Source organism: Gorilla gorilla, chromosome 19 (genome assembly GCF_029281585.2).
Source record: "Gorilla gorilla gorilla isolate KB3781 chromosome 19, NHGRI_mGorGor1-v2.1_pri, whole genome shotgun sequence".
In the NCBI taxonomy this organism is placed as follows: Eukaryota; Metazoa; Chordata; class Mammalia; order Primates; family Hominidae; genus Gorilla; species Gorilla gorilla.
Window position 1 is genome coordinate 95,577,189 of NC_073243.2, and position 23,609 is coordinate 95,600,797.

The 23,609-nt window shown below is 41.4% G+C and overlaps 1 protein-coding gene across 2 annotated transcripts; it reads left to right on the forward strand.

The window, feature by feature from the left end:
- The first annotated feature begins 4,930 nt into the window (after positions 1-4,930).
- Positions 4,931-20,304, forward strand: ZNF622 (zinc finger protein 622). 2 transcript variants are annotated; one of them, XM_019013689.4, is made up of 6 exons: positions 4,931-6,846; positions 8,123-8,383; positions 8,593-8,755; positions 13,243-13,355; positions 18,672-18,815; positions 20,039-20,304. In XM_019013689.4, exons 1-6 carry the CDS (start codon positions 6,216-6,218, stop codon positions 20,164-20,166), a joined length of 1,440 nt encoding a protein of 479 aa, XP_018869234.2. In that variant the 5' UTR covers positions 4,931-6,215; the 3' UTR covers positions 20,167-20,304. The 2 variants fall into 2 exon arrangements, with proteins under 2 accessions (XP_018869234.2, XP_004059066.3); XM_004059018.5 differs by having other exon boundaries at positions 6,072-6,840.
- Positions 20,305-23,609: the final 3,305 nt, after the last annotated feature.

The window sequence follows — 23,609 nt, forward strand, 5'->3', positions numbered from 1 at the left end:
TCACAACTATTAATTCAAACAAACACAAGGATGTTGAAGGTTCTTGTTTGTGTATATGTGTGTTTTGGTGGTGGGGGAGTCACTGTTTCTGGTTTTAAAAGATGAAGTAGCAGATGCATTTCATATATGATTGATCCAGTGTAGTAGAGGACTACATGTCCTTTACTATGAGAATATAAATAGCAATATTTCCCCAACATCTGAAAGAACTGATAGTGAGTGGTTTGTAAAATCTAAGTGGACTGAAGTACTTAGATTTAGTACTGAAGGACTGATATATATTTTAAAAACTGAAAGCTGTAGAGAAGTTCTGCTTACTTCCTTTAGAAAGTACTGAGCAAAATCACACAATGGCAATAGCATACATTGAGCATGTATTTTAATCTGAAGCAATAAAGCAGTGCTCAAGAAGCTGAAGGTCGCTTTGGAAGATCAATCCAGGCTTGAATATTCTCATTCTGAAATACCTTTGTTTTTTTCTTACCCTACATAGCTTCAAAAGGGATTTTTTTTTTAACTGCCTGCTTCCCGGTTTAATAAAATATTAGGAAAACTTTTATAAGGTTTTGTAATTGGCAAATATAGTCAACATATTTAGGCATCTCACTCTTATATTTGAAATAAATGCAACTTTCTTCCATTTAAAAAAGTGGCAAATGCCAGCATGCCACTAATTTTAGTCAAGAAGCAAATCCACATTTAAGAAAAACGTGATTTTAACATTTATATTATGTTTATAATCTAGATGGGTATACTTCTTTACACTGCTCTAGCTGTGTTCATTGCAAGATAGGAAATTCTTCTGAAAACCTTCACTGAACTACTGTTGTCTTAGATCATTTGTGTCATGATGAAATTAGCCTCAGAGCTATATTTTTGTGTATTATTCCTCCATTTCCACTGTAGCATTTGTACTAAGAAAGATGTTGAAAATAAGAGTTCTGGTTCTCATGTTAATATTATGGCCCTGAGACACAGTGTCAAAGTCATACAACGTCCCCAAGCTCCATCCTGTTTCCCCAAACATTAAATAGGGAAGTTAATTCTTACCTTATCACACACGGATGTTTAGAGAAGGAATGAAAAAAATATCTGAAGCACGTTGGGGGCAGGTGTGTGTGTGGAAAGGCTGCATAAAACCAAGATACTGATTTTTTCCTACCTGTGTTTCAACTGAGCCATTCTTTTAAACATTAAAACAAAGGCAATCAACAAGGAACAGCTTACAAGAACCATAAGGTTCTTTTAATGGGTCTAGCACTGTATCAGCCTCACAGTGCAAGAAATCCTTGTGGAATTAATGGATGGAAGTGTTGCAAAAATGTCTACTATTTCAGTTGATTCTGTGGACCAAGCGTAAGGTTCTATAATAGTAATTTTTATGGTTATAACACCTACTAGCTATGGGACTCTGAGAAAGTCACCTAATAACTCCATACATATTTACCTCATCTACAAAATAAAAATGTAGTACCATTTGCTTCACAGAGTGTTACAAGGATTAAGTGTCTTAAGGCTAGGGTTGGCAGACTATGGCCCATGGGCCAAATCTGGCCTGCTACCTGTTTTTGTAGGGGCTGCAAGCTAAGAACGATTTTTTACATCTTGAAGTAGTTGAAAAAAATCAGAAGACTATTTTGTGACATGAGAATAAATGAAAATCAATTTTCAGCATCTGTGAATAATGTTTAATTAGAACACAGCTATGCTCATTTGTTTATGTATTGTCTATGGCTGCTTTTATGCTATAACAATGAAGCTGGCAACTTTATTAGCTTTTATTTTAAATTATGTAATTATCAAGGATGAATATCCCAAAGTCTTCCAAGACTGAAACAAGAACCATGTTACTGTGTGTACTGTCACTGTTACAGTGTGCACCATAACTCTAGTAGTTTAAGAATTACGTGAACTATTTTAAGGGCTATGTCATGACATACAGAAGGAATTCTAATTTTCAATACTTTCAAATTAATTTTCTTTGTCATAGATGGTTGTATTAGTCCATCCTCACATTGCTATAAAGAAATACCTGAGACTGGGTAATTTATATGAGATTTAATTGGTTCAGGGTTCTGCAGGCTGTACAGAAGCATGGTGGCCTCTGCTTCTGGAGAGACCTCAGGGAGCTTTTACTCAAGGCAGAAGGCAAAGTGGGCGCAGGCAGTTCACATGCCAAAATCAGAGGCAAGAGAGAGCAAGGCGGGAGGTGATACACACTTTTAAACAACCACACCTTGAGAGAACTCACTGTCGCAGGAACAGCACCAAGGGATGGTGCTGAGAAATTCACACCCATGATCCAATCACTCCCACCAGGCCCTGCTTCCAACACTGGGATTACATTTTGACATGAGATATGAGTGGGGACAACATCCAAACTATATCAGTGATCTTAGTTTAAATTCTTCAGAGTGATCAATTTGGTAATTTTTTTTGATAGCAGTACTGTCAGCAGAGGTTAGACACATTAAGAGTGCTGAGGATGTGCTGCAGAGATTTTACTCAACAGTCCCTTGCATTTACCAAGGAGGTATTGGCTGTAGACCTACTTTTTTTTTTTTCTCCAATTAGTTCCAGATACTGCTGCTGGATTTACTCAAGGCCCACTTCTATTCCTGATGCCATACAAGCTGAAACATTTTGTGACTCTCCATCAAATGAAGCATGAACAGTAAACACAACGATCCAAGTCTTTTGCCAATGATATCGTGGCTCTCTCTAGTCTCATTTTCCCTTGTTTGTATCCTAAGCTTCATCCAACCTAGACATACTCTTCTTAAATATGTCCTTGATTTTCCTCCCTCCACAGTATTTCTTCTACCTGTTCCACCTCCCTTTCCACTTGCAGAGTCCTCAATCTTCTCCTTTAGGACCCATCTAAAATGTCTACTCCTTAATGAAATCTTTTCTGATCTCTCTAATGGCATGAGATTTCTCTATCCTAAATACTCATTAGCCCTTTCTTTATATTTCATTGTACTAGATCCAGCTATTTAACTGTAAATATTTTTTTATCATCCCTAAGAAGTCAAAAAAAAAAAAAAACTTCGTGAGGGTAGGAATGCCTTAATTTAGAACCAGTAGAATATTACAAAAAATACGTAGCATGTGGGAGAGACTATGGGAGATACGAAAGCCAGGAAATGAAAGATACAAAAGGAATTTAAACTTTATCTTATGGGCATCAGACAACTATTCTTGAACAGAAAAAGTGACATATGAAAAAAATACTACAGGAGAATTACTGATTACCTGTATTTACTGTAGAGGGGGGTATGGGGAAAGGGTAAGGTTATCTTGGAGACTGCAGAAGAACAGTACATTGGAAAATTAGTATGGCGGAGGAAACAATACCCCTTTAAAGAAGAAAAGTAAAGAAACTGGAGAGTTCAATGATGCTGAAATAGGAGGAACATGAAAATAGATTACAGGAGGCAGGGAGGAAATAGTGACCTGAAGAACAGATGCTGGAAGAGCCATATAAGAATGATAATAGGCAAAAGTAAAACCAGAAGTTCTTTACTTTTATAGCCATCTTCTGCTTTACTTTTTAGGGAAGCTTGAAAATATACTCTGCTTTGCTTATTAAAGTTAACAACTAATACTAGCTACATTTCTCAAAGTGAGTATCCAGATGGCTCAGCTATTTTAAAAGATACTGATAATCTCAAAATAAGTTTTCAGAAATAAAAATCACCATCTGACTTAACTTTTGCACTGCAAAAGATTCGTTTAACAAATACTGAACAGTTGATCTGCTGGCACTGTTCTAGCATTAGGGTATACAACAAAGGAGTGCTTGCTGTCATGGAGCTTATGTTCTATCTAGACGCAGATGACTAACATGCAGTGTGACTAGACATCCTGGTTTGCCCAGGATTGAGGGATTTCCTGGGATGCAGGACTTCCAGTGCTAAGCCTGGGAAATCAGTGACAACAAATGCTAGTGGTAGCTGATCTCCCAATGATCCCCTAAAACCACCCTGCCCCCCACTTCCCACTTCCTGGTATTCATGCCCTTATGTTAACCCTTCTCACATTAAATAGGGCTGACCTGCATAAGTAACAACACATTGTGGAAACGACTGTGTGACTTCCAAGGCTAGGTCTATGAATTTCATGTGGCTCTCCGCTGCACTCAAGCAGCCCTATGGAGAGGCCTACTTGTCACGGAACCAAAACCTCTTGCTATCAGCTATGTAAATGAACCATCTTTAAGGGAGACTCTCCAGCCACAGTCAAATACAGTCAGATTTTCAGATGATTTTAGCCCTGGACAGCATGTTCACTGCAACCTCTTAGGAGATCTTAGTCAGAACCACCCAGCTGAGTCACTCAAATACCTGACATACAGAAACTGAAATAAAGCTTGATGCTAAATTTGGGGGTAATTTAATACAGAGTAGTAGATAACTAATACAGTACTAGAGAAAAGTTATGCCTGGTAAGGACTTAGGAAGGTAGGCACTATTTTTGGTAAGTGGATTTGGATAAGCCTCTCTTACAAAGGCATTTGGGCAGAGATCCAAAAAATAAGGAAGCAAGCCAGCAAAAGGATGTTCCAAGCAGAAGAGTAATGGATTTCTGACTTAGTACCAACCAAAGTGCTCGTTAGAAGAACATCAAATGTGTCATTGCGACTCAAGTAGGGTGAGCAGGGTAGAGAAGGGGGTGTGGCAGGACATCAGAGGGAGGGGTAGAGCCTCGCAGAATAAAAAGTAAGGTGTTTGAATTTGATTGAGTCAAGGGAAGACACTGGAAGGTTTTTTAAAGCGCCATCTTCTTTTGGTTTTCTCTTGGCAGCCTGGATTCTGAGCATGCAACATTCGACTCTAACAAGGGTGACTCTGGTTCAACCAGGCTGTGTGGATGAAATCTACGACCTCCCCAAGCATTTGAAGTTCATGTTTTCTTTTTCTTTTGAGATGGAATCTTGCTCTGTTGCCCAGGCTGGAGTGCAGTGGCGCGATCTCGGCTCACCACAACCTCCGCCTCCCGGGTTCAAGCGATTCTCCTGCCTCAACCTCCCAAGTAGCTGGGATTACAGGTCTGCGCCACTGCGCCGGGACTAATTTTTGTATTTTTTAGCAGAGACTGGGTTTCGCCATGTTGGCCAGGCTGGTCTTGAACCCCTGACCTCAGACGATCCGCCCGCCTCGGCCTCCCAAAGTGCTGGGATCACGGGCGTGAGCCACCGCGCCTGGCCTGAAGTTCTTTTCTACAGAACTTTGCTGTCCGATATACATGAGGGTACAGAGCCAACTGGGCACCTGGCACGGGTCTAGTCCAAATTGAGATGGGCTGTTAACTCTAAAACACACACTGGATTTCCAAGACTTAGAACCAACGACAGAGTGTAAAAGATCTCATTAATTCTTTTAGACTGATTACATGCTGAAATGACAGGATGGGCTAAATTAAACACATTAAAAGCAGTTTCACCGATTTCTCTTTACTCTTTAAAAATGTGGCTGCTATTAGAATTACCTACGTGGCTTGGACTGTGTGTCTACAGGGAGCTCCTCTCGCGCACTCTGTGCACTCAAATTCCGCCGGTGTCCTCCGCCGGAAGGGCCGCCTCAGAAAGGCCGAGCCCCCGGCCTGGCCTCTCCGGTTTCCCGGGAAAGCGGTGCAACCACGGGCGAGGGCTCCGAGGTCGGCCCCGAGGGGTAAGGGCAGCCCTTGCCTTCGCGACATCCATTCACCCGGCTCCGCAGGTGCAGCGCGCGGTCCTCAGAGAAACCCCGACCCTCGCGTCGCTGACCCGACCATTCATTAATCGGGGGCTTCCCAGGGCCCAGGAGCAGCCTCGGGCGCCCCACTCCCCCATTCTCGCGTAGCCGTCCCCTTGACCGCGTCACACCGAGCGGCACAACCACCAGGGAAGGTAACTGGGAGGGCGCGACCTCCCTCAATCAACAGCCACCTCGGGCTGACTGAGCGGACCCAGGTCCCATTCAGCCACAGCGTTCCCTCGGCTTCCTGGGCCTCACGGCGGCGGAGGCGTGGCCACAGCCTGAGAGGCGGGTTTCCTGTCCAGTTGTGAATAACTTCCGACGTATGCCGGAAGTTTCCTCAGTGATAATCAGGAAGTCGGCGTGTCGAGTGGCTCTTCCTGGCCGCTGAGGCGGGTTAAGGTCTGAGGGTCTTGTGGGGCCAGGGCGCTGATCACCAGGTGTTTGGCTTGGTCGGCTCTTATTTCTCGCCTGGCAATGGCGACGTACACCTGCATAACTTGCCGGGTGGCGTTCCGCGACGCGGACATGCAGCGGGCCCACTATAAGACGGACTGGCACCGCTACAACCTGCGGCGAAAGGTGGCCAGCATGGCCCCAGTGACCGCCGAGGGCTTCCAGGAGCGAGTGCGGGCGCAGCGGGCCGTCGCGGAGGAGGAGAGCAAGGGCTCGGCCACCTACTGCACCGTTTGCAGTAAGAAGTTTGCCTCTTTCAACGCCTACGAGAACCACCTCAAGTCCCGGCGTCACGTTGAGCTGGAGAAGAAGGCCGTGCAGGCAGTGAATCGGAAAGTGGAGATGATGAATGAAAAGAACTTGGAGAAAGGACTGGGCGTGGACAGTGTGGACAAGGATGCCATGAACGCGGCCATCCAGCAGGCCATCAAGGCCCAGCCGTCCATGTCTCCCAAGAAGGCGCCCCCAGCGCCTGCAAAGGAGGCCAGGAATGTCGTGGCCGTGGGTACTGGTGGCCGTGGGACCCACGATCGAGACCCGAGTGAGAAACCACCCCGGCTCCAGTGGTTTGAACAGCAGGCGAAGAAGTTGGCAAAGCAGGAGGAGGAGGACAGCGAGGAGGAGGAAGAGGACCTGGATGGAGACGGTGATGGTAAAGAGGAACTTGGCCCACCCTTAAGTTTCCAGATTTATACTCGAGATGGGTGTGTGTGTGTGTGTTTGAGAGCTTTTAAGTAAAAATGATGAGGGAAGGTGGTTTAGACGCTTTCTGAAGTGCCTTATCTGGCCAGCAGGTTTGGCTGTTTAGTTCACTCAGTTCATTCTCCAAGGCCTAGAACCTTGTCTGGAAAAAGAAGTGCTTAATGCATATTTGGAGAATGAATTGATGCCTTCTGTGTTTTGGATGAAGAGGCTTTTAACATATGCACAGGAGGACATGCTATCGTCATACCAGCTGCCGTGTAATTTGCGATTCTAGTGGGTTTCCAGTTATGATGGTTTTGCACTTAATTTAGTTGAGTAAAACAGAATGAGGGGATCAAAACCAACTCAGCCAGAAATTTGGAGCTGGAGCCAGCAGCCTCACCTCTTTGCCTTTATGAGCTATTTATTCCTTACTTCCCTCATTCCACATCCTATTAACAGTGCTGGTGTAGGTGTTCATGTCTTAGTCTGTTCACTCTGCTATAAGGAAGTACTAGAGACTGGGTAATTTATGACCAACATAAATGTATTTTCCCATAGTTCTGGAAATTGGGAAGTCCAAAATCAAGGTGCTGGCAGAGTCAGTGTCTGGTGAGGGCCTGTTCTATAGATGAAGTTTTCTCATGGTATCATCATGTGGTGGAAGAAGCAGAAGGCAAAAAAGGGGCTAGCCAGTTCCCTTGCACTAATCCATTCATTCGGGATTAGTGCTTGCCTAACCTAATCACCCACTAAAGGCCCCACCTCTTAATGCCATTTCATTGATGATTAAGTTTCAACATTTGAATTTTGGGAGGGAAACATGCATTCAAACCATAGCCATTCATAGAGTACCCTACCAGCACATACACACACCCCATAGTACTTTTGTGAAATAGTAGATAGAGGCATTGTTTTAGAAGTTTATAAAAATATTCAGGCAGATAGGAGACTTCCTAACTATATGTTCAGCACTGAGCTAGGTGCTGTAAGGCATAGGAAAGAAACAAACAAAAGACTCCTGTTTCCTGGAAAAGAAAGACTAAGGAATTTCACGGCCATTCAGATGAGTCTGTGGTAAATGAATAGCTAAAATTGAGATCTTGAAAGAGGAGTTGTCCTTGGGAGTTGGGGTGTGGCTGTTTCTCCAAATATAGGACTGTATCACCTCATGTGAATTTTTGTGATATCTTTGCTTGCTACTACTTTTCTTAAACTTTATATTTCAAAATTCTGGCTTGCAGATTGGGAAGATATTGATTCTGATGAAGAATTGGAATGTGAGGATACTGAAGCAATGGACGATGTGGCGGAGCAGGATGCAGAGGAGGAAGAGGCTGAGGAAGGCCCACCCCTTGGTGCCATCCCTATCACGGACTGCTTATTTTGTTCCCATCATTCCAGCTCCCTCATGAAGAATGTGGCTCATATGACCAAAGTCCACAGTTTCTTTATTCCTGATATAGAATATCTTTCAGATATTAAGGGACTGATTAAATACTTGGGTAAGTACAATAGTTTTCCTTTTGATGAGGAAATAATCACATTATTGGGGGACTGGTCTCAAGGGAACATTAGTTTTGCGGTTTTCATCAATCTGATATAATTGCTTGCTTATTTTGTGAATGATTTTTGAGTTTTGGTGAAAAATAGTGATATTTCATCTGGTTGCAAAAAGCTTTTTTCATGTTTTTTCCTTAAATTATTTTTCTAGGAGAGAAAGTTGGTGTTGGCAAGATTTGCTTGTGGTGCAACGAGAAAGGGAAGTCCTTCTACTCCACAGAAGCTGTACAGGCACATATGAATGACAAAAGCCACTGTAAGCTCTTCACAGATGGCGATGCTGCTTTGGAATTTGCAGACTTCTATGATTTTAGGTAAGCATAGTTTGTAATATGAAGTAAAGTGAGGTCATATTTGCTTTGAAGTGATATTAGGTGTGCCAGTGCTGGATATGTTTGGCGTTGTACAACATATCCTTAATAACACTTATAACACCTCTGTATTAGGTAGTGCTTTCCTTGTAGTTGAGAAACTCAGTTTAACAGAGTTTAACACATCTAGTAAAGAGAAGACCTTAGACCCAGACTGAAGTTTGACTTGTTTTTGTTTATGTTCTGGTTAAATCATCAAGAGTTCAGTTTTGCCAGTTACCCCTTGAACAGAGGTACAGAAATTAGGTTTTACATATTGGGTTCCTGGAGAGTCCTTGCATCACCAGCTATATCCTGAAGGAGTTGAGATAGTTGCTAAACCAGGCCCAAACCAGGCATCTGATGGTGAGATTACCGCATTGGTGGTTCACCCCTAACTAGAATCTTTATTTCTTTATTTTTAAATTTTTTTTCTGAGAAAGATTTTTGCTGTCACCCGGGCTGGAGGACAGTGGCACAATCACGGCCTACTGCAGCCTCAGCTTCCCTGAGCTCAGATGATCCTCCCACCACAGCCTCCCCAGCAGCTAGTGTGCACCAATATGCCATGCTAATTTTTGTATTTTTTGTAGAAATGGGGTTTTGCCATGTTACCCAGGCTGGTCTTGAACTCCTGGGCCCAAGTGATCTACCCACCTCAGTCTCCCAAAGTGCTGGGATTACAGGTGTGAGATACCATGCCCGGCCCTAACTAGAATCTTGAATATTTTGTATGTCATTTAGCAAATGTATGTTAAGTACTTGTGAACAACTAGTCAAAATTCCTGTGAGCTAGCACAGGAGATAAGCAGATGTGTATAATTACCATGCCAGGCATGCATAGACCAAGTGATGCCATGTTCAGAAAAGTCTCAGTCTTTTAAGTCTTCCTTTTGCATTTTCTTCCTGATTTCTCATTTTGCAGCTGGAGACTTGCAGTTGGTGGACATGACTGGGTAGAGGTAGAGGGGAGGATTAGAGCCTGTGGCAGTAGAGAAGACAATGAATGTCTGCTGGTGGTGGGAAGCATCCTCTTTCAGTATTTATCCCTCTCAAGTTTCCTTTTAGACAGCAGCGTTTATGACCTTTTGACTGATGTTGTAATCAGAGTGGTCAAAGCAAATACCATGGATAGTCAAGCAGCTGACATCAGCAGTAGGCTTGGAATGCCCAGCACTCAGTCTCTCATCCTGTGGTTATATTAAGAATCCTACCCAGTCTCATAGATTTCAATATCTTCTGTAGGCCCGTGACCCCCACATTTATATCTCTAGTATAGCCTTCCCCTCAGCTGTAAACTGAAGATATCCAGCTGCCTCGTTGATATTTCTACTTGTGTCCAAAAGGGATCATTAACTTAACCTGTCCAAAATCAACTCTTGCTATGCATCCTAATCTGCTCTCTGTAAGTAAATGGCATCTCTGTCCTTTTAGTTACTTAAGCCAAATGCCATGCAGTCTTCCTTTATTCTTCTGTTTTCTTTCATGCTTACATTAGAATCGATCACCAAATTCTGCTTTATCTGCTTTTGCACTATCTATCTTCAGAGGCTGACTGCTTCTCACTACTTCTACTGCTACTACCCAGATCCAGGGCACCATCATCTTTCGCCTGACTTCCTACAGTAGCCTCCTGCTGCCTGGTCTCCATACTTACATCCTTACTACCCACTACGTTCTATTCTCAAAACTGTAACTAGGGGGATCCTTTTAAAACACTAAGTGAGGTCAAACTCTGCTCAGATTCTTTCAAAGACTACCTATCTTACTCAAAGTAAAAGCCAAAGTATAATGGCCTGCAAGGCCCTGCACATAATGTGGAGCATCTGTGGTTCTGTGGTTTTGTATTAGTTGCTCTCTGGATTCCTAACTATTCCTCTAATGCATCAAGTGTGTTTCTCAAGACCTTTGCATTTGCTGCTGTATTTGTTTATAGTATTCGCTTAGATATTCACTTGACTTGTCCCTCACTTCTTGCAGGCCTTGACATAAATTTCACCTTCTCAATGTGGCCTTTTTTGACCACCTTCCATAAAATAACACCTACCCAATCCTTTTTATCCTGTTTTATTTTTCCTTATATCCCCTACTGCCATTGTGTGTATTGTATATTATTTATTGTCTCCTCCTTCTAGAATCTAAGCTTCAAGCCCTAGCCTTTTGTTGTTGTTACTGTTGTTCTTTACTGGGTGTTGCTGAAACCATTAGTTTGAATTAAAATATGTAACTGATGGAAACGGTTCTCCCTTAGTCCAAATGATGTATTTTTCATTCCATTTACAGTTTTATTCTGTTGGTGCCTAGAAATGAGAAATTATATGAACTTTTCTTCCTAAAAATGAATATTAAATGATTTGTTTGTCTTAAAAAAAAAAAAGTCAGCCAAGTGTGGTGGCATGAGCCTGTAGTACCAGCTGCTTAGGAGGCTGAGGTAAGAGGATCACCAGAGGCCAGGAGTTTCAGGCCAGCCTAGGTGACACAGTGAGACCCTGTCTCTAGGGGAAAAAAAGGAAAAAAAAAAGTTGATAATGCTTAATAAAACTTGGAAAATAGAAAGCCTTTACATACAAAGCTAGTGTTTATGGAGTGCTTACCTGCCAGACACTGTTCTAATAAGCATTTTATGTGGATTCACTCAGCTAAAAAATGACAAATTACCTATAATTTCACTCCCCTTTACAAGGTAACTTGTTTACTTATTTTGGACCTGAAACTTTTTACTGAAGAATAAACTTACAGAAAAGTGCATATGTATACAGCTGGCCCTCTGTAGTCATAGATTCTCCATCTGTGCATCCAAACTAAAGTATTCGAAAAAAAGTTTATCCATACTGAACATGCACAGACTTATTTTTCTTGTCATTATTCCCTAAACATTTAGTACTGTGTAACAACTATTTACATAGCATTTACAATGTATTAGGTATTATAAGTAATATAGAGATGATTTAAAGTATGCAGTGATTTAGGTTATATGCAAATGTTATACCATTTTATATCAGGGACTGGAACATCTGCAAATTTTAGTATCCTAGGGAGGTCCTGGAACCAATCCCCCATGGATACCAAGGGATGACCGTACTTGTGATATCATGATTCAGTGTAGTGAAATTTTAAATATAACTAGCACCTAGATCAAGAAACAGCATCTTAATAATACCCTGACATTTCCCTTGTGTGTCCTTCCAGAAACTACCCCTCCTTTCTCCAAGAGTAACTACTATTCTGACTTATAGCTGCATAGATTGGTTTTGCCTGTTTTTATACTTTATATAAATGGAATCACAAAGAATGTACTCTTGAGTGTGGCTTCTTTTGCTCAACTTTATGTTTGGGAGACCCGTTCATACTATTTTATATAGCTGTGGAGAGTTCTTACTGTTACAGAGTGTTCTGTTCAGTGCTCCACAACATCTAGTCTACTGTTGATACACATTTGAGTGGTTTCTAATTTGGGGCTATTACAAACAATGCTGCCACATCATTCTAATGTGTCTTTGGCAAATGTTTATAGGTTATCTGTTGTGTGTATATGTAGGAGTTGGGCCAGAGGATATACATATGTTCCATTTTAGAAAATACTGTCAAATTGTTTTCCAAAGTGGTTTTCTATACTCCCACTTGTAGTGAGGGAGAGTTTTTCATCTTAGCAACTTTGGTGGGTGTGTAGTGGCTTTAATTTGCATCTCCCTGATGATGATTACTGCAATCAAGAGCCTTTTTGCATATTCATTGGCCATTTGGATATCTTTTTGTGAGGTATCTGATCAAGTATTTTGTCTATTTTCTTATTAGGTTGTCTGGTTTACTGTTAATAATTTAATGTACACTTTTCCAATAATTTTTTCATGTGTATCTATGAATAGCCTTTGTCAACATTTTTAGGAATACAGAGATTCTTGTGGATCTGCACTGTCCAATATAGTAATTACTGGGTATACCCATATAGCTATTTAAATAAATTGGAAGTTTAATTAAAAATTTAAACATTCAGTTCTTCAGTCAGACTACCTGCATTTCAAAGTTCTGTGCTGGAAAGCTCATGTGACTGCAGTTACTGTATCAGACACAAAGACATATTGATAGAACGTTTTCTGTCATCACAGAGTTCTGTTGGACAGCACTGTTCTATAATTTGTTTTTATAATGGTTAAATTGAGTATAGCTGCATGTCCGGCTGTACATTCTCCTTCTTTTCTTCTCTGTTAGACAGCCTTTCTAGGGAAAAACAAATAGAATTCTGTTATAGGTCATTTGCTCATTTCTACTACAGACAAAATGCTAACGAGTTGTTTTCTCCCAAAACCTTTTAGCTGGTAGTTCCTACAGCTGCTTCCTCCCCTCTCCCTTTTAGGTAGCTTAGGAAGTTTGCCACATTTGCAAATGAGTTTATGTCTTTTAGTTCAATTTGAGATATTAGTCTATTTATTAGTGCAATTTCTCTGTTATAGGAGTAGCTATCCAGATCACAAGGAAGGGGAGGACCCCAATGAGGCTGAGGAGTTGCCCTCAGAAAAGAACTTGGAATATGATGATGAAACCATGGAATTGATTCTGCCTTCTGGTAAGTGCATTTGTCAAAAATAAATAGCTTAATGCCAGTGGGATTGAGGGAGAAGCGTATCTCCATCAATTACCTTCCATACTGGGGGAAATAGACCCATAAGCTTAAAGTATATGTTTGGGTTCTCATGTACAGTGTAAACCCTGAAGGTTGCTGCTCAGCTCTAAGTTGCCTGTTTTGTTTAAATTTGATCAGTGTTTCTGTTCATTTCTGGGTTATGATTCAGAATGTTTGATCAGGCATTTCTTTTTTTTTTTTTTTAGATGTAGACCTTTTCTATTCTGTTCTTTATTTATTTATCTTTTTTGGTCCTGTCTAGGTTTCTCTTGTTAATTGTAACCTTACTGTTATTCTTTGAACTGATTCCTGTTTCCTTTTGTTGCTCAGACTTCCAAATGGTAGTTTGGTGTGGGTGTATCTGACTCATGGTGGAAATTTAGCCACCATGAGGTATGAAAAGATGAAGAATAACCATGAATGTGAGAAGCATACATGGTTGTTTATTGTGTAGGAAGAAAGAATCGTGATTAACTGATAAGAATAGGAGAAGCTACAGAAGACATGTTTGAGAAATGAAAGGGGATGGAAAGGTAGAGATGATAATAAGATCTTAATGTCTGGTATTTACTGAGCAGTTAGCACATTCGGGCAGATGTATTTGTCTTTATAGGCCAACGTGAGTTAGATTCCAGCATCTTCATTTTACATATGAAGCTTAGAGAGGCTGAGTAACTTACCAGGATCACATGCCTAATCAGCAAAGCCTTTTTCCAATATCTGTATACTGCCTCGGGAGATTTGCAGTAACGGTGCAGGCAGGAACAACACACCCTGCTGGTGGAGAGGCCCGCAATGAAGCAGCCTTGTCTTATGGCTTTCCACATAGAATGTCACTGCTTAGGTACAGATGACTATCTTTAGCTCAGAATGATAACCCTGTAAGGCCAAGAGCAGCTTTAGAGTGTGGCAATAGGAGGAAAGGTCAGGCAGAACCTATTTTGAAGATGACAGTTCTTTCTACAGTGATAAGAAGGTTATAATGCAATATATTATTATGGCCTATTTAATACACAGTGGTAAAACCTAAATCCCAGAGAACCTTTTCTAGTCTTTCTCTGGTGACAGTACCCATATAGAACATCAGAAATATGTTTAATAACTTATTTTCCAGAACTATATGTTTGACTTGTTGTCTCCTTAGCTTCTGCTTCTTAAACGGTAGAATCAGATAACCATAGACCTTAAGTAAATTGAATAAGACAATCCTAGTACAGCAGTGTCTGCCGTGTAGTAGGATCACTATAGTGTTTGCTTCATTTTGCATCTACTTTAGCACAATATATTACAAACCTTAGCATAACATGAGCATATCTATTCAAGAAATCTAGGATGTTTCAGAGAAGTTTTCATCTAGACTTTAAATTTTTGAAACTTATAAAAAATAAAGAATCCTCAGCTTTGTCCTGGGTGATTGAGTTTTTTAAGGTATCTAAAAAGATACCCATTTTGACCGCCAAAGCCAAGCCCATTTTTGGCTTTGGCTAGCCTTAGAAAGATCTTAGAGAGATCTTCCTCTCCCACATCCAGATGGCTTAGTAACTCCTAAATGTCTTTTGAGTATTCTTTTTTTTGTATTCATTTATCTGTGTCACCATTATACCCTCCTGTCTGGTCATCTCTAATCTGGTTTCCACATGACCACCAAAACATTCTTTCTAAAACACCAGTAGATTTTCTTTACCCCCTGTAGTTCCTCCACTGGGAGCCATTGCCTTTAGGGTAACTTTGAGTTTCTCTCGCTTCTGGTCCCTCAGGTGTGTAGTGCTATTCCTCTACCCCACCCACATACAGTTCTCTTCCTCTGGGTGTTTACATGTGTGGTGCCTCTTTTATTCCTACTTTTCTTGTAAGATTCAACTTATTTAGATTCAACCCTCTGGGAAGGCTTCCTGAACTCATCTTCTGTCCATTTACTGGGTAACAAGAGTCTCTCCCCTGCTGCTGGGACACTAAATCTAGTTACTCAGATTGGACTTCAGTAAAATCAAGCAGGCTATCTCAAAGCTAATGACAAAAAGTATCCACTAGAGGGCACTGTGAGCATTTATTTTGAAGACTGTGGTCTGGCAAGGTTTTTTTGGGTTTCCTTCGTTGCTCTTCAGCTCTTTTGGAGTAAGTTGGTATGAAAGGCCCATTCAATTGGATGTCAGAAATTGTAAGGCCGTTTGTTAAGAAGGAGTGGACATTAGCCTGGTGTGATGGTGTGTGCCTATAGTCTCAGCTAAGGCAGGAGGATCACTTGAGCCCAGGAAGTCAAGAGTCACAAGGCTGCAGCGAGTCATGACCATGCCACTGCACTCCAGCCTGGGTGACAGAACAATATGCTGTCTCCTAAAAACAAAAAAAGAAAAAAAGGAGTGGACGGTCTATAAGTGGCTACTGCTGTGTCAAAAGCTAGATGGACAGGTCGCATGCTTCACCATGACTTAGACATAACCAATCCCTTATTTATTGGGCAGTCACCCTGTGTTCTAGAAAATACTTTTCCTTGATGAGGGCCTTCAAGTGTAGCTGTCCTTAGCCCATTATACGTGGTGCTAATATCAGGTGGTCACTATCATTGGCACAGGGTAGGGGGAGCTCCGAATGCTGTTTTCAGTTCCTTCTTACCAGCTGTTGGAAACCTTGGCATTGAGTAATGAAGCCATTTCAAGGACGCTTTAAAAGGCCAACGTCCTGTGGGATGTGTTTCCACATGTTGCTTAAGAATATAAATATATTGAATTCTTATGTACTAATGACCAACATTATCACCTTGCAAACCTGGAGTGTCCAGACCTAACGTTATAAATAGAACATCACAGTGAACAATGCTGGAATTTCCTGTAGACCCTCCATTTAAGCTTGTGTTTTATGCATCAACTACATCTCACCTATTTCCTGTGGTCTAAGAGCTTTGTTAACTCTTATGCTGTCAAAACAGTCAGGTTTAGGGAAAATGTTTTTATCCACACTAGTATCCAAAGACCATGTCTTTGAATCGAAAGTTTCTTTTTGTCATCTCTTGAGTATGATAACAAAACAAGCAACTGAAAGTAACTACTTTTCCATATCTGTGTAGCAAGCAAATTATTGTCCAGTTATTTTGGCAGGTATAGGGACTTAAAATAACCAAAATAATTTTCTTATGCAAATTGAAAGTCTGGATCCTAAAAGCAAATACAGACTTCCACAATATTTATAGTATCTGGTTCATGGTCTTTTTACACAAAAGATTCTGAAAGAAATGGCTTTACATAGGTAAATATAAATCTTTCCTGGAAACTGTACACAGGGTTCTACCTAGCCAAATATCCTTTATTCATTTTCAGTGGAAATGGCTTTTTCGTGCCTTATGTATATGCTGTTGTTAAATATCTGCATGGTTATGTCTGTCTGGGAAGATATTTAATTGCTTTTGTCCTAATTAATATTCTTGTGAAAGGATAGTGTGTATTTAGTAAGCTTTTAGGTAATGCTGATGACACTGGCTTTGCAATGCTGATGACCACCTTTGGAGAGCCACTGCTCTGAGGGAGCCTGGAATTAGTCATCTCTAAACCCAGCCCCCTTCAGGTCGTCTCCCTTGAACTTATGACACAGGGGTTGGGACATTTTCCCTAGAAAGGGCCAGAGGTGATCGTTTAGGCTTTGTGTGCAATTCTGTCTCTGCAGCAGCTTCCCACCTCTGCTGTTGTAGCAAGCACCAAAGCATCGAGAGATAATACCTACACAGTTGAGCGTGGCTGTGTGGCAGTAGAACAAACCAAAACAGGCGGTTGGCCAGATTTGGTTCTCTGGCTGTAGTTTGCCACCCCTAGATTAATATATCAGATGTGCCTCACCCTTAAATAAGAACCTTGAATTGTTCCTCCAGTAGATATCTTTACTTACCTCAGGTTTTTATTATTCCAGCTACAGAATTTCCAATTGGTGGCCAATACCTTTGTCCCATAGTTTTTTTTTGGAGACGGAGTCTTCCTCTGTTGCCCAGGCTGGAGTGCAGTGGTATGATCTCGGCTCACCGCAAGCTCCGCCTCCCGGGTTCACACCATTCTCCTGCCTCAGCCTCCCAAGTAGCTGGGACTACAGGCGCCCACCACCACGCCCGGCTAATTTTTTTGTACTTTTAGTAGAGATGGGGTTTCACCGTGTTAGCCAGGATGGTCTCGATCTCCTGACCTCGTGATCCGCCCGCCTAGGCCTCCCAAAGTGCTGGGATTACAGGCGTGAGCCACCGTGCCCGGCCCTGTCCCATAGTTTTTTTATTTGAAATATTCAGAGTCTGTTTTCTTTTTTCTCACTCTGTTACAAGTTAGTGGGCCTATGAGATAATGAGATATACAATCATGTGTTGTAATGACATCAGCATACTTTGAAAATTAAATTTAGAAATTGATTTCTGAAAGCATGATTGACTCACATAGTTTTACCAGATCCTACTAAATAAGCAAAAGCTATAGACAGAATTCAGCTTAATCACCTTTTAAAATTCATATTCACCAGGTGATTTCCATCATTTAGGAAGCAATAGGTCAGGGTTACTCAGCCTTGGCACTATTGACATTTTGGACTAAATAATTCTTTGTTATGCGGGGCTGTCCTGTGCATGTAAAGATGTTTAATAGCATCTCTGGCCTCTACCCGCTAGGTGCCAGTAGTACACCTCTAGCTGTAACAACCAAAAATGTGTTCAGTCAGTGCCCAATGTCCCTTGCTGGATAAAATCCCCATTGGAGAATCACTGCAATAGAGAGTTTAAGCAAAGGAAAGGTAGATTGATTTCTATTTTAGATCCTGACTGTGGCTTGTAGTCCCAAACATCAGAACTGCTCTCTGTGCTTAATCTTCTTCCCATATATATATATGTATAATTTTTATTTATTTATATATATAAAACGCTAAAAATCTCTTATCTCCTAGGCCCCTATTATCTGTATTAGTAGGGGTTTCTATGTGAATTTTTGGGGAGGCATATTGTATGCAAGTAAGTACACAATGCCAAGTTTTTCACTTAACATTGACTTGCCATTTTCTTTTTAAAAAATCTATTGTTTGGTTTTCTTTTTGTTGCATGCTTGCTTTCTTTCACTTTTTCATTTTTATTTTACATGCTGCTTCATCTGTCTTTAGTAGATAGAACAACTGTTTCTTCTGGTACATCGATTTTCCATCTAGATATACTAAAAGATCTGATTTGGAAAGCCCTTGCTTTATAGCTCTGCCTTGAGAAAACTATCCAACTCAGTGTTTCAGTATTGCTCTTTTGAAAAACAGGTGCCAGAGTGGGTCATCGCTCCTTGATGAGATACTACAAACAGCGATTTGGCTTGTCAAGAGCTGTGGCAGTTGCCAAAACTCGGAAGGCTGTGGGCCGAGTACTTCAGCAGTACAGAGCCCTGGGATGGACTGGCAGCACAGGTACATTGATCTTTACAACTACCAGTCTGAGAACTTGTATTTCTAGAAGGGGTCTGGGGAAAGTTGTTTCCATTTATGTTGTCCTTGTGGATTCTCTCTAGGGGAAACTTAACGTCTTGGCTCCAGGGACTTCCATTACCACTTGATATGTTTAAGGCAATAAGCCCAAAGTGCTATGACTTAGAAATTTCATATTCCTGGCACAGTGATTTTATATACCATTAACTTTTTCAGAAGATAATAGTTACAAAAAGAATTATTTAGTAATCACCAAAGGTTGAAATTATCCTGGAGGTTATGCAGAGGAATTAGATAGTATCCTAGTGGTTAATAGCTTGAGCTGTGGAGTCAGACGTGACTTATGTGATGTACTTAGAGGTTCTTATATGATGAGCATGAGTAATTTAATTAATATAAGCTTCTGTTTCCTCATTTATAAAACAGAGATGATAGTAATAAGACCTACCTCTTGAGTTGAGTGGGTTGAATGTCATGCATGTGTGATATCGTGCATGCCCATAGTCAAGGTTAGCTATCAGTCCCCTTTTTTGTAATTTTCCCATAGAAAATTTAGCAAAAGTTAGAAGAGTAAAGCATGCCACTGCAATTGTTGAGTTTTGAAACCTCATCAGTATGGTACTCTTTACATCTATTCTGATGTGTCTGCTGGATGAAGCTGGTTATATCCTTAGATCTTCAGGAAAAGCATCTATCCAACTGAGGACTGTGGAGAAGATAAGAGGAGGGCTGCCTTCTGACGGCCTGGGAAGCTCTAGGCAACTAAAATCCATTTGAAATGGCACTGTGTTTATAGGTGGTTTCCTTCACTGTGGCTACTTGTGAGCTGTGTGGCCACTTGAATCTGGCAGAGACTTGACTTCATCTTACTCTTATCAGGAAGTATTGTCTGACTCGATATATAGCTTCTGCCTTTCTGATTAATGGGGCTTCACCTTTTGGGCTTATAAACTCTTCCAGATGATGAAAACTAAAGCTGCTAATCCCAGATAAATGTATATATACAAAAGTTCTGGTATGCAATTCTGGGGTCCACAGAGACCCCTGAGGCCCATGGCTTAGAGACCCCAAGTTAGCAACTCTGTTTTAAATACAAGAACCTAGTTACCCCAAACTAACCTTTTGAATTCTCTGCCAAGGTTGAATTTTCTCTGATCACAAATAACAGACCTTTGCCTAATTTCTTAACTGCCTTCCAATCATAGGAGCGGCTCTTATGCGAGAGCGAGACATGCAGTATGTCCAAAGGATGAAATCAAAATGGATGCTGAAGACAGGAATGAAGAACAATGCCACCAAGCAGATGCACTTTCGGGTCCAAGTGAGATTCTGAGAGTCTGTTGGGATTGAGCAGTCGTCTCCTGCCCAAGTTTCCTCCTTGCCCTGAGGACCAGTGAAAGACAGATCATAGGAGAGACCCTTTTGCTGCTACTTCATTCGTTCTGACCTAATAATAAAAGTTAGAATCATATGAGTTTTCAGATGTCGTTTTTGAATAGTGTTGAAAGGTTATGTTTTCACAAGGTAAGTCCTGTGTCTACTGGACCCTGGGACTTGCACTGCTGCCTGACAGTTGCTTCATCGCCTCAGCTTTAAATGATTTATGATTGTCAGAGTAATGTGAGGAATCAGGAATGACTTGTGTGCCCCAAACTTAGTTTAACTTTCAGAGTAACTCACCATGTCATGGCACTGGGACCTATGTAAGGGGGCTTGAAGGCTTATGTAGGGGCAAAGTTGAATGTCACTCATGGAATGTATCATGGTACAGGAGGTAGTGAATATCTCTGGGCACTTGCATTAAATCCAGGCTAAGTTAAAAAGCACATCAATAGCTTGCTGTAAAGGTTTTTTATTTCTAAACATGACTGCACAGAGTGACTACTGTGTAGTCTGATGCAGTTTCCAGTGGTGCAGTTAGTCTAGGAGGAAAGTAAAGGTAAAATGTTTAGGTATCATTTTAGAAAGACTACCTCAGGGTCAAATCTCGGGAGAAATTCTCAGGTTAGGTGGCTTAGAGGAAGGCACTGATATAGTGAAAATGAAGTTAAACATGAAGTTCAAATCCATTGAGTTATCTTTGTGACCTTGGAAAAGTGACTTGGCTTTTTAAATCTATAAAATGGAGGTGTTTATTATCTCACAGGCTGTTGGGGTTAAATAAATCTGCTAAAGGACCCAACACTCATTGAGTCCCTGGCAGAGTTAGTGCTTAAAGTTCTCTTTTACAGAGCAAATATACCACACTGAGTAAGGCATGGTGAGTTTTAGTCAGTGCAGTATACTGAGTGATGGGTTCAAGCATGCCAGGAGAATGTGGTTGCCCTCACGGTGTATTAACCAGACCTCATTTGCTAGACATAGGTCTTTTTCTTTAAACTTTGGATGCAGAGTTGAATTAATTATATCCCACTGGTGCCCAGGTTCCCTATTATCCAACAATGAGGACTCCTTGGTTTTAATTTTGCTCCTTCAATCCTGTTTTCTACCATTCTCCCCACAGAGGGACCCAATCTGTTGTGTTTGACACACCTTTAAATCTATAGCCCGAGAAAATGGTGTAGTGCTTTGCATGTGGTATGTTTTTAATTTATGCTTAACCAAATGTACATGATACTGTGTTACAGTTCTTCTAAGTTTCGTTTTTCATTCAACATTTTTTCACTCCACATCTAGCAGTGTCTAGTTCATTACTTCTGACTGCTGCCTGGTATTCTATAGTGTGCGTCTACCACACCTTCCTTACTGCTTTCTCTAGAGCTGACACCTTGATTGCCTTCAACTCCACATCACCATACCAGCTAGCACTGTTAATGCATACCTCACTTATATAGATGAATATATGTAAATATACATTTATGTCATCTTTTAATTTGTCATCTCTTTTATCCGGTGAGGGGCATGGGAGGCAATGAGAACAGCATGTTTACTGACCTGTAAAATACTAATACTATCTCTGTTTATTTCATTTTTGAGACAGGGTCTTGCTGTGTCTCTCAGGCTGGGTGCAGTTGAGTGATCACTGCTTACTGCAGCCTCGACCCCATGGGCTAAAGTGATCTTTCCACCTCAGCCTCCCTGGTAGCTGGGACTACAGGTCTGTACCACCATGCCTGACTAATTTTTTTTTTTTTTTTTTTTTTTTTTTTGCAGAGAGAGAGTCTCACTATGTTGCCCAGGCTGGTCTTGAACTCCTGGGCTGAAGCAATCCTCATGCCTCAGCCTCCCAAAGTGCTGGGATTATAGGCATGAACCACCACGCCCAGCCTCTTCATTTATTTAATTAGCTACTTCTTCCAGGCTTCAGGAGACACCTTAGTTCTGATTTTGGGTTTGTGGAACAATCCATTGTCTCACTTCTATCCACACTGTAATTTTATAAAATTCAATTTATTTGCTTTTCTGGAGTAGAATTCTATTTGCAGGATGGAGGATGGAGGGGGGCCCAGCAAACAAAAAGAGATTTAAACCTTATCTCCTGATAGTTAAGTGAACGAGACAGGAAACATGACAAATGGACTTGTTATTTTGGGGGAGCCTCTTGGTGGTACAAGAAAATGTGGAGATGTCTTTGATATTTTATTTGCTTGTTGTTCCTTTGGGGTGTGTTTATCTTTCTTTGTCTAGGTGCACTCTGTTCCCCACTCTGTTTTCTGTATTAGGATTTTTTGGGCTTCCTGGTCCATTCACACATAGTCATTTACCATCAGTTCTCCCTGTTTTGGTGTTTTCACAGCTACATGATCCTTTTCTGGTATCTTATGCCTATCACACTGGAGAAGTGAACACATGCATGTGGGCTGAACCTGCCAAACAAAGATCCAAATGTAAAGCCTAGGGAATGCTTCTGTTCTTACATTTCTCTACCCTCACTGTGGTATTGACATAGCGCTTTTTGTTCCTCCAATTTTTAAAAAATTTTTGTGGGTGCACAGGAGGTGTATATGTTTATGGGGTACTTGAGATGTTTTGATACAGGCGTGACATCATTATTTCTTCAAATTTTTATTCTCCACATTTCTTTTTGATGAAGAGAGCTAATCTAATCTGTATTGACATACACCCCCCATCCTGCCACAGTACCTATTGTCCTTAAAACAGTTATCTAAACTTACAGTGGATGCCAGAGTCGTCATGTTAAAGGTTCTTCTTCGGCTGGGTGCGGTGGCTCACGCCTATAATCCCAGCACTTTGGGAGGCCCAGGCAGGCCGATCACGAGGTCAGGAGATCGAGACCATCCTGGCTAACACGGTGAAACCCCGTCTCTACTGAAAATACACAAAATTAGCTGGGCGAGGTGGCAGGTGCCTGTAGTCCCAGCTACTTGGGAGGTTGAGGCAGGAGAATGGCGTGAACCCTGGAGGCGAAGCTTGCAGTGAGCCGAGATCGCGCCACTGCACTCCAGCCTGGGTGACAGAGTGAGACTCCATCTCAAACAAAAGCAAACAACAAAAAAAAGGTTCTTAGTGAGTACCAAGCCAGCGCTGGCTGCTGCAGCTGGCTGCCAGCAACTTGTGTGGAGCCTTTCCTCCTGAGAGGCATTGCAGGACCAGATGGTGCCGGCAAGTGTTTGTCAGTCTTTACCTTGAGACATCAAGACTGGGATCAAAAGTGAGAGAACATAATCTTGTCCCTTTCCATGCATGTTACAGAAACCCCTAGCTGCCTTTGCTGCCCGTCTACAGACTGGACAGTGTTGATTTAATCTTTCTGCTTTGTGTTTTACTGAGTATAAAGTGCCGTTTTATGATTCTCCACTGTGGGGTATATGTAGT

Coding starts and splice junctions, on each gene's coding strand:
- ZNF622 (XM_019013689.4), top strand. CDS start 6,216: ATGGCGACGTACACCTGCATAACTTGCCGGGTGGCGTTCCGCGACGCG. Junction 8,384..8,592: donor GGGACTGATTAAATACTTGG/GTAAGTACAATA, acceptor TTATTTTTCTAG/GAGAGAAAGTTGGTGTTGGC. Junction 18,816..20,038: donor GGGATGGACTGGCAGCACAG/GTACATTGATCT, acceptor TTCCAATCATAG/GAGCGGCTCTTATGCGAGAG.